We start from the raw sequence: 10,822 nt of genomic DNA, 5'->3' as shown, positions 1-10,822 counted from the left end.
CAGATAGTGTGACATGAACCCAAGATCCCGGTTGAGGCCATCCTCATGCGTGTGGAACTTGGCTATCAGTCTCTGCTCAGCGACTCTGTGCTGTTGTGGGTTGTGAAGGCCGCCTTGGAGAACGCTTACCTGAAGATCTGAGGCCGAAAGCCCTTGACCGTTGAAGTGTTCCCCAACAGGAAGAAAACACTCCAGCCTGACGATTTTCCTGCCTCTGATCTTTGGGTAAGCGTTCTCCAAGGTGGCCTTCACAACACATAACAGCACTGAGTCACTGAGCAGAGACTGATAGCCAAGATCCGCACACGAGGACGGTCTCAACCGGGATCTTGGGTTCACATCGCACTATCTGTGACCCCCATGACTTGCCTGGACTTGCAAATCTAACTGTCCTGTCTGGAGACAATACACATCTCTTTAACCTGTGCTTAACCCTCTCTCCACTCACATTCTCTGCACCTTTAAGACTTGATTACCTGTAAAGACTCCCATTCCAACCATTATTTTGTAAATTGAGTTTGTGTCTTTATGGGCCCTGTTTGTGGACTGAAATCCCACTCACCTGATAAAGAGGCGGCGCTCCGAAAGCTAGTGGCTTTTGCTACCAAATAAACCTGTTGGACTTTAACTTGGCGTTGTGAGACATCTCACTATATTTACACCAGTCTAATGCCGGCATCTACACGTCCGTGTTAATTAGGCCTTAGTCCCGCCCCCACGTTACCCGGACGTAATGACGGATCTTGCGTGCCGCTGACGCACTGACGCCGGCCTGCGTGCCGCTGACGCTGGCGGGTGGCCATGGCGGAGCGGCGCCAGTCGCTGCTGAGGGATGGCCTGCGGGTTTTCATCCTCTGCCTCTGCTGGTATACCGTTAGCTCGGGCGGCAATGTCATCAACAAAGTCATCCTCAACCATTTCCCGTACCCGGTCACCGTCTCCCTCTTCCACATCCTCTCCATCTGCCTCTTCATGCCGCCCCTCATCCGCGCCTGGAACATTTCGCCGGCCGCCGAGCTGCCGCCCCGGTACTTCAGCCGCTTCATCCTGCCGCTCGCCTTCGGCAAATACTTCGCCTCGGTGTCCGCCCATATCAGCATCTGGAAAGTACCCGTGTCATACGCACATACAGGTAGGGAGGGAGAGCGAGCGCCATTGGAGACTGTCACTGAGAGGAGAAGAGGGGGTGGGAACGGCAGGTGCTGAGGGTGGGGGTTCGGGAGGGTGGGAGGTTTCGGGCTGTGAGAGTTTTGGCAAGGGGTGGGGGTGCGAGGGTGTGGGGGAAGGGGTGAGCAGTATAGAGGAAGGCTGGTGGGGGAAGGAAGCTGGTGGGAAGGGGTGGGCAGGTCTTGAGGAAGTTGGGGTGGGAGGTGAGGACGTAGGAAGTGGCGAGGGTACGGTCAGAGTCCCTAAAGGAGGCCTTTTGGTCCATCAGGTCTGCACAGAGTGTCCCACCTAGGTCCTGTCCCCATAACCCCACATATTTACCCTGTTAGTCCCCATAACCCACACATCTTGGGACACTAAGGGGCAATTTACCATTGCCAATCCACCTAACCTGTACGTCTGGAAACTAGAGCACCCAGAGGAGACTCATGGGGAGATCGTGCAAACTCCACACAGCCACTGACTCAAGTCCAGAAGTGAACCTGGGTTTCTGGTGCTGACAGGCAGCAGGGTTAAATAGTGCGCTACTGTGCTGTAGGGGCGTGGGTGGGAGGTAGAGTATGAAGGAGAGTCAGTAGTGAGTGTAGGAGGGACGATGGGTGGTTGGCAAGTGTAGGAGAGGTGGAGGATGGGTGGTGAGTGTAAGGGGAAAGGAAGGAGGAGCTGTGAGGGTGGAAGGGAGGTCAGGTGTAGAGGGAGTTATAGCATTTTACAGCACAAAGGGAGGTGCTTTGTGTTTGCTGGCCATCAGGCACCTATCTGTTCTAATTGGAAGACAGTGCTGGGGATGCTTGGTGGGGGAGGGGGTGTGTTGAGAGAGGAGGGTCAGCATGTCAGCAGGTGTTTCGGAGGGGACAGTCGGTGTATCAGGAGGACCTGAAGAGTGGACTGGTGAGGGCGAAGAGTGTGACTGGCGGGGGCAAAGAGTGTGTGGGGAGCATGTGTTAGAGGTGAAGGTAACTTCTGCAGCTGGACTTTTCTTGTAATAAGCTGTCTCTCCTGTAAGGGTCATCCTCTGATATCAGATCTGAACACTGAATGATGGGAATAATGACACGGCTGTTAAACTACTTTCAAGTTGACTCTGGCTCTTTAATCTTTAAACACCCTGTGAATGACATTCATGGTTTCACAGTTTCTCGAAATCTGGTTGAAATGCAGTTCATTGCCCTCAGTTCTGGCTATGCCACACCAAGACCTGGGATCCAAATTAGATGCCACACTATTTCACTAAAACTGACGGGCTGACTTTAGTATTGGATCGGACTTGCTCCTGCTCACAGTGCAGTAATACCATCAGTAATGTAAGTGTGATTCAATTGGGCCCAGGCAAATGTACAGTCTCCATGTAGCAGCTTGTCAACTCTTACTGCCTAAACAGGTAGCTGAGGGCTGGCAGGGAGCAGTTAGCTCAGATTGTTGGATGGATAGTGTGTTGATCAGAATGGCACCAACAGCACACAATTTGATCCCTGTCTGGCTGAGGTAGATTTGAAGCCTGCCTCCTCGTCCTGTATGGCAGCAAAATCACGGCATAAGCTATCATTTGGTGACATCATCTGCTCTACCATTTTCTGGTTAGCTGCACCACTTTCTCATATACCTCTCACTCTCTTTTGATCTGCTTTCTCAAACTGCATCTACAGTTGACCCATATGTAAAACTTGAATTTTATTCCGTTGTTCAGCTTCTAAAGCTCTAATATGCCACGTGTCAGTTTCCTGTATTGCAGCATTCAACTGCTTCAGTTTACTGATCCCTGCCTCTTCCTCATACAACTGGCTATTGTTGTGGCCTTACTTAACTCAAAGGCATGTTTCTCTTATCATCTCCAAACTCCTTCCCAATACTGCTGACTTCAAAGACATTGTTAGCAAGTTCCATCCACTTTGGCCACTTGCCATTCAGATATACCTGGAGTACCTTCTGCTGGTCTTGTACTTTACCAACTATTTTCTATCTGCCTTTGTCCACCCACGTCATTTGATTCAACACTGAGACCAACAATCAGCCAACTTAACTATAGCCCACCCAGGGACACCAAGTGTTGTCCTTGAACTCTGGTCAACTGACACTGTGACAAAGACTCATTCTCATTATTATACAACAAATTACCTTTATTGTCCTGTACCAAGTTATCATGATATTACACCAGACATCAAACTTCATTATATGACTTACTTTCACACACACAAAGTAGCTAACTTTTGATCTACTCCATTCTACACACAAGTATTCAAAAGGTATCAAAACGTCACAAAACCTTCAAATTTGAGACTTTAAATTTAAAGATGTTACCTGTGGCAAGGTAAACTGATCGGATTCCTTGCGTATGGGTTTTCTTTTGATGCCCCCAAATCTCAGACTTGAGGTCTTGTTTCTACAGTTGCTAATCTGGGGTACTGCCGATATCTCCTCCTTAAAGAGACCCTGGTACTGGTCATGTATTCCCAAGCACAGGCACTAACACCAACCAATCACTGCCTTTTTGGTCACGAAAACTGAGAATTGTGCCTTTGTCAAAGGGTTGTAATTCTTTCAGGAACATGAGACACTGGGATCTGTGTTCAGTCACTGTGCGTTCGAGGCATGGGAACAGCCACTGTCCAGTCAATTCCTGTGTTTGTTCCATATTTGCACATCCTATTCTTTGTTGCTCCCACAGTCCTTAGCCATCAGGTTTTGCTGGTGTTGTTGTGCATATCCATCAGGCTACAACAGTTTGCAATATTTCCAAGTTACATGTCATCTGCAAACTTTGAAGTTGTCCCCTGCATGCCAAGATCTATATCATTCATATGTATCAGAAAAACTGGTTCAAAACTGACCCCTGGGGAACACCTTTTAGGAACAGAATTAGGCCCTTCAGCCCATTGAGTCTGCTTCGCCATTCAGTGATGGCTGATATGATTCTCAAATCTATTCTCCTGCCTTCTCTCCATAACCCTTAATCCTCTTATTGATCAAGAACCTATCTGTCTCTGTCTTAAAGACATTTAATGACCTGGCCTACACCGCCCTCTATGGCAATGAGTTCCACAGATTCAGCATCATCTGACTGATGAAATTCCTCCTCATCTTAGTCTTAAAGGAGCGTCCCTTCACTCTGAGGTTGTTCCCTTGAGTTGTAGTCTCTCCTACTACTAGAAACATCTCTGCCTCTCAGTATTGTGAAGTTTGTTAGATTCCCTCCTCATCCTTCTAAACTTTCCTCCAGCCCGAAAAGTATCTATCCCTGCTCCCTGTTATTCAGGTAATTTTGTATCCATGTTGTTACAGTTCCTTTTTTATTCAATCACCTATAACTTCTCTCAAAAGTTTGTAGTGTGGCATTGCATTGAATCCCTTCTGAAAATCCACGTACACCACATCAATAGCATCACCCTCGTCGACAGTTTCTGTTAGCCCCTCAAAAAACTCCAGCAAGTTAGTTGAACATAATTTCCCCTTTAGTAATCCATGCTGGCTCTTCGTAATCAGCCCACATTTTTTCATGCGACTAACTCTATCCTGAAATTTGTTTCAAGAAGCTTGCTCACCACTGATGTTTAACTAGCTGCCTTGAATTGCTGGGGCTATCCTTACAACCTTTTCTGAACAAGAATGCAACATTTACAATTCTCCTTACCTCTGACATATCCCCTGAGTCTAGAGAAGATTGGAACAGTATGGCCAGCACCTCTGCAGTTTCCATCCTCACTTCCTTCAATAGCCTTGTCGCATCTCATCTGGTTCCAGTGACTTGTTAACTTTCAGTAATGACAGTCTATTCAACACTTCCTCATCAATTTTGAAACTTTCTAGGGAGAGAGTTTTCTCATCTGCCACCATATCTTGGAAAGCATCTGCCTTCTTGTTAAAGAATTTAATATAACAGGTGATAAAGAAAGCAAATGGAATGTTGGCATTTATAGCTAAAGGAATAGAATATACAGATAAGGAAGTAGTGTTGCAACAATACAGGGCATTGGCGAGGCTGCACCTGGACAATTGTGCACAGTTTTGGTTCCCATATTTGAGAAAATATGAAGTGGCATTAGAGGAAGTTCACTAGATTGATTCCAGTGAGGAGGGGTTTGTCATCTGAAGAGATATTAAACAGTTTAGGCCTATACTCTCTGGAATTTAGAAGAGTGAGGAGAGATCAACTTGAGGTGTCCAAGATGATAAAAGGTATGGATAAAATAGATGTGGAGCGGATGCTTCTGTGATGGGGCATTCGAGGACAAGAGGTCATAGTTGTAGGATAAGAGGTAGCAAATTTAAAGCAGAGTTGAGGCAAAACTACTTCTCCCAAAAGGTTATGAATCTGTGGAATTTGCTATACGAAAGTACAGTGGATACTGGGATACAGTAATTTAAGGAGGAGTTAGACAGATTTTTAATTGGTAATGGGTTGAAGGGTTATGGGTGAAGGCAGGAAAATGGGGATGAGGAGCATATCAGCCATGATCGAATGGCGGAGCACACTCAATGGGCCGAATGGCCTAATTCTGCTTCTATATCTTATGAACTTACGAACACCTTAGCCATGTCTCCTGCCTCCATATATAAATTCACTTTTAGGTTCCTAATCGGCCCTACTTCTTTTCATAGAATACCTACAGTACAGAAGGAATTCATTCGGCCCATCGAGTCTGTACTGGCCACGATCCCACCCAGGCCCTTTTCCCATAACCCCACATATTTACCCAGCTAATCCCCGTGACACTAGGGTCAATTTATCCTGGCCAATCAACCTAATCTGCACAGCTTTGGACTGTGGGAAGAAACCGGAGCACGTGGAAGAAACCCACGCAGACATGGGGAGAAAGTGCAAACTCTGCACGGACAGAGATCTGAGCCCAGAATTGAATCTGACTCCCTGGCACTGTGAAGCAGCAGTGCTAACCACCGTGCCACCTTTTACCAGCCTTTTATTACTTATTTGCCTATTGAAGACTTTGGGATTCTGCTTGTTGATTACCAGTCCTTTCTCATAATCCCTCTTTGCTTCTCCAATGTGTTTTTTCAGTCCCCTCTGAGCCTTCTGTATTCGTCCAGCTTCTCAACTGTATTTTCTACCTTACATCTGTCATAAGTACACTTTTTCTTCCTTACCTCAATTTCTAAATCCTTTTTCATCCAGGAAGCCCTGGATTTGTTTGCCTTCTCTTTCTCTTTAAAGGGATTGTACTTTGATTGTTTCTATTTTGAAGGTAGCCGATTGTTCAGCTGCAGTTTTTCCTGCCACCCTTTCATTCCAGTCTAATGAGCCCTATTCCATTCTTGACGCTTGAAGTCGGTGTACCTCCAGTTAATTTTAAGTCTGGATTTCCTATTATGCTATTCTATTATCACTGTCTCCTAAATGTCTCCCCACTGACACTTGATCTATTTGGCAAACCTCAAAATATAGGTAGTAGGCAGACTCCTAGTCCTGGAGCTTTACCACTTTATCATTAACAACATTGGAAAGGCAAGCATTGATAAATAGCCATTTGGCCTATTAAAGTCTATTCCACAACTCATCTACAAAAGCCTTTCTCTCCTGTAATTCTTCTGTGATGCTCTCCCCGTTATCCTAATTCCCCATTTGCTTCTGCTGACTTAAATGGCAGATTATTTCATTTCATATTTATCACTGAGTGATAAATTTCACCCTAGCATGATTCATTTTAATACGTTTTGCTTTGACCTCTGCCCATATCATTTCTACTTTTGAAGTAATATTCTGAGATTGTGGAATATGTTCCTATTGGTTGTTCCTGGACTCTGTTACTTTTATACAACAGTGTTTAAACAGTTGCTTTACCTTAACATTAAGGTTGTTGACTTAGAGTGTTTAAGCTAACAGGATATGCTTCCCATTTTCAATCAAGATTTTAAAAAGTATCAATGACTGTTCATGAATACAATTCAACTTGGAATTCAATTTTTACCATGTAGGCTTTGATGTAAAAAAAACTTTGGAGAAATATTTCGTCCAAGTACAGATGAAGTCTTATCTTCATAACAGAGAAGGAAACAACTTGTCCTTTCATAAGAATTGGACACACTGGTGTAATTTGGAGCCAATTAAATATTGAGTTGCAGTCTTTATTGGCAAAACCTGTCCTCTGCCAGCACGTAACTCCTCTATAGCATTGAGCAACTATATCCTGCAGTCACGTTGTAAAATTAAACAACTCGTGTACATCTTGATTTGGATTCTTTCCCAGCCATTTTCTAATTACATTACTGTGCTGACCTAGAAATAAAGCTGATGTTGGACACAGCAATATTGTTGCATGTATCATTACTCTCTGTATGTACTTAATATTGTTCACTGTAAGCCTGGTGATGCATTTTTAAGGTTCTGTCCTCTGGGGCTCTGTGGACTCTTGGAGGAGGGGAACTTTGTGAAAGCGCTTTCTTCAAATTGTGACCACTTGTTCGTGATGTTTTATAGTAATGGTTGAAGACAGGACAAGATAGGATCTGATTCTAATGCTTTCTGTTATCAGGATAAGCTTTTGAATTATGCTACTGAAGAAGCTACTGCTCAACATGTGAGTGGCACCTTCAATAGAGGAGGGGTGGGATTGAAAATAAATAAATGAAACACTCCTGAAAGCTTGTTATGAGGATGTGCAATGGTATGTGGAAGAACAAACTGCTGTGGATTCTGTAAGTCTGACATAACAAAATATGGAAATGCTCTGCAGGTCGGGCAGCACCTGTGTTGAGAGAAAAACAGAGTTCATGTTTTTAGGTGGATTATGTTTCTTCAGAATAGTATGTTGGATCTTGTTTTAGAATAATAAAGTGAGGATTAATGCCATAGTTTTTGCCTGTATTTGGCAACATAATTGATTTGGGGCCCAATTACCACCCGACACTAATTTGTTGCTGGTGCACAGTGCAGGATATCAACTGATCTCCATGAGACCGGTCCTTCTCCAGCTGCAGCTCTGATCCTGTTTTAATGGACCAGTCAATTTTAATCAATACTTTTAGTTTTAAACACTTTTCGCACTGCTTTCTCTTCAGCTGTCTTTGTGGGTAGGTTTCAGTAAAGTGCTAAAACTAAGACGTCTTGTACTTTGCCCATCCTGATGACAAATTATATCAGTTCCTCCTTCTGGAGTGTTAAATTGGTTTCATCTTTCAGGATGCTCTTTACATCTTGCTAACATCTTATATTTAATGAAAATCCCAATCTCCAGATTGGTTTCATGAGCACCAGTGGACAGTAAACCCTGTCAAGTTATTGTTATTAAAGACAACTGTGGACATGACTGGCAGGTCAGCTCTGCTGCCTGTTTTATATTCCTCATTCCGTAGTGGTTCATAGCTGTCACAGAGCAGCCTCACTCCCAAGCACAGCAGGAATAGAGCCGGGATAGAGTAGATGAAGCGAATGGCCATTTCAGTGTTTAGACTCAAACTGAGAAATTGGTTAAAAAGTGAAATTGTTAGTTTTTGCTGATGAGTTTCTCACTGAATCACCCATGTTGAGAAGAATCTTTGTCAGCTTGGCTCCTTGAGTTCTCTTGCCTAAGTCAGTATATAGTGAGTTCAAGTTCCACTCTGGAGACTTGTACACAATCCAAACTGAACAACAGAAGTGCTGAACAGTTGGAAGTGCTGTCTATCAGATGAGATGTTTAATTCCTCCTAACCAAAATATATTTCAGAGTGGTAGAAAGATTGCAAGAGGAGGAAGAAACATCCATGCCGGTAAGCAAGGAAGTTAAAGATAACTAAAACACGATACCATACTGCAAAGACCGGAGGTAGTCTGGAAGGTTGAGAAACTTAAAGATCAACAAAGGGTTACTAAAATGTTATCAGAGCAAAGATAAATAATGAAAGAAAACTTGTGCAAATATGATAAAGGATAGCAAAACTTCTATAAGTGTATGTGAGTCTGTGGACTTCTCTGCCCAGTGAAGCAGTTGAGGCTACCTCATTGAATGTTTTTAAGGCAAGGATAGAGAAATTTTTGAACAGTGAAGAAATTAAGGGTTATGGTGAACGGGTGGTAAGTGGAGCCGAGTCCACAAAAAGATCAGCCATGATTTTATTGAATGGTGGAGCAGGCTCGAGGGGCCAGATGGCTTACTCCTGCTCCTAGTTCTTATGACTGTAACACTACATTCTACACACTCTCATTTCCTTCTCTATGAACAGTATGCTTTGTCAGCATGGCACGCAAGAAACAATATTTTCTCTGTATACTAATACATGTAACAGTAATAAATCAAATCAAACCTCTTGTTCTGGATTACCCCATAAGAGGAAATAGAGGGGGGAAGGAAGTAGAAAACTATAGATCAGTTAGTTTAACATCTGTCATTGGAAAATTGTTAGACTCCATTATCAAGGAAGTAATAGCAAAACATTTGGAAATTAAAAACACAATCCATCAGACTCAGCATTGTTTTATGAAGGGTAAATCATATTTTATTAATTTGCTAGAATTCTTTGAATCTGTAACAAGCAAAGTAAATAATGGGGATCAGGCAAATGTATAACTGGGCTACCAGATGTGAGATTATCTATTTTGGTTAGAAAAATAGAAAGGTGACTTATTATCAGAATGGAGAGAAACGTCAGAGTGCTTTGTTGTAGAGGGATCTGGGTGTCCTCTTGCAGGAATCCCTGAAAACTAGTATGCGGATACGGCAGGTAATAAAGAAGGCGAATTGAAATTTATTTGGCTGCACCATAATGTTGCTGTTTTTAAACTTCATCCCTCTAACAAAGAACAAAATTTAATTTGCCTTCTTAATTACCGGCTGCACCTGCAAACCAACTCCTTGAGATTCCTGCACAAGGACACCCAGGTCCCTCTGCACAGCAGCATGCTGCAATTTTTTACCATTTAAATAATAGTCCATTTTGCTGTTATTCCTACCAAAATGGATGACCTCACATTTACCAACATTGTGCTCCATCTGCCAGACCTTCACCCACTCACTTAGATTATCCATATCCCTTTGTAGACTTTCAGCGTCCTATGCACACTTTGCTCTTCCACCCATATGCAAATTTTGACACGCTACACTTGTCCCCAACTCCAAATCATCTATGTAAGTTGCAAACTATTGTGGTCCCAACACTGATCCCTGAGGCACACTACTAGTCACTGATCGCCAACCAGAAAAACACCCATTTACCCCCACTCTTTACTTTCTGTTAGTTAACCAATCCTCTAACCATGCTAATACATTACCTGCAACACTGTGCACCTTTATCTTGTGTAGCAGTCTTTGGTGCCTTGTCAGATGCCTTCTGGAAATCCAGATTCACCACATCCATAGGTTCCCCATTGTCCACTGCACATGTAATGTTCTCAAAAAATTCCACCAAATTAGTCAAACATGATCTGCCATTTAATGAACTGATAGTGCGTCTTAGCAATGGGACAATTTATATCCAGATGTTTCGCTACTTCCTTGATGATAAATTCAAGCACTTTCCCTACTACAGAAGTTAAGCTATAGTTGCCTGCCTTTTGTCTACCTCCTTTTTTGAACAGTGGCATCACATTTGCTGTTTTCCAATCTGCGGGAACCACCCCCAGAGTCCAGCGAATTTTGGTAAATGACCAACAGTGCATTTGCTACTTCTCCCGCCATCTCTTTTAATACCCATAGTTAGGGTGTAGCAAAAGATCAACTTAGTGTGA

The 10,822-nt window shown here is 43.4% G+C and overlaps 1 protein-coding gene across 1 annotated transcript in view; it reads left to right on the top strand.

The window, feature by feature from the left end:
• Window positions 1-687: 687 nt before the first annotated feature.
• Window positions 688-10,822, top strand: part of slc35e1 (solute carrier family 35 member E1) — a 48,671-nt gene continuing 38,536 nt past the window's right edge. The window contains exon 1 of the mRNA XM_080212692.1: window positions 688-1,132. Coding sequence (XP_080068818.1) covers window positions 802-1,132 — 331 coding nt within the window. The 5' untranslated portion in view covers window positions 688-801. The remainder of the gene's footprint in view (window positions 1,133-10,822) is intronic.

The sequence above is a fragment of the Carcharhinus amblyrhynchos genome, chromosome 26, assembly GCF_965287045.1.
Source record: "Carcharhinus amblyrhynchos chromosome 26, sCarAmb.v2.hapA, whole genome shotgun sequence".
NCBI lineage: Eukaryota > Metazoa > Chordata > Chondrichthyes > Carcharhiniformes > Carcharhinidae > Carcharhinus > Carcharhinus amblyrhynchos.
This window is presented reverse-complemented; position numbering and strand designations above follow the sequence as displayed.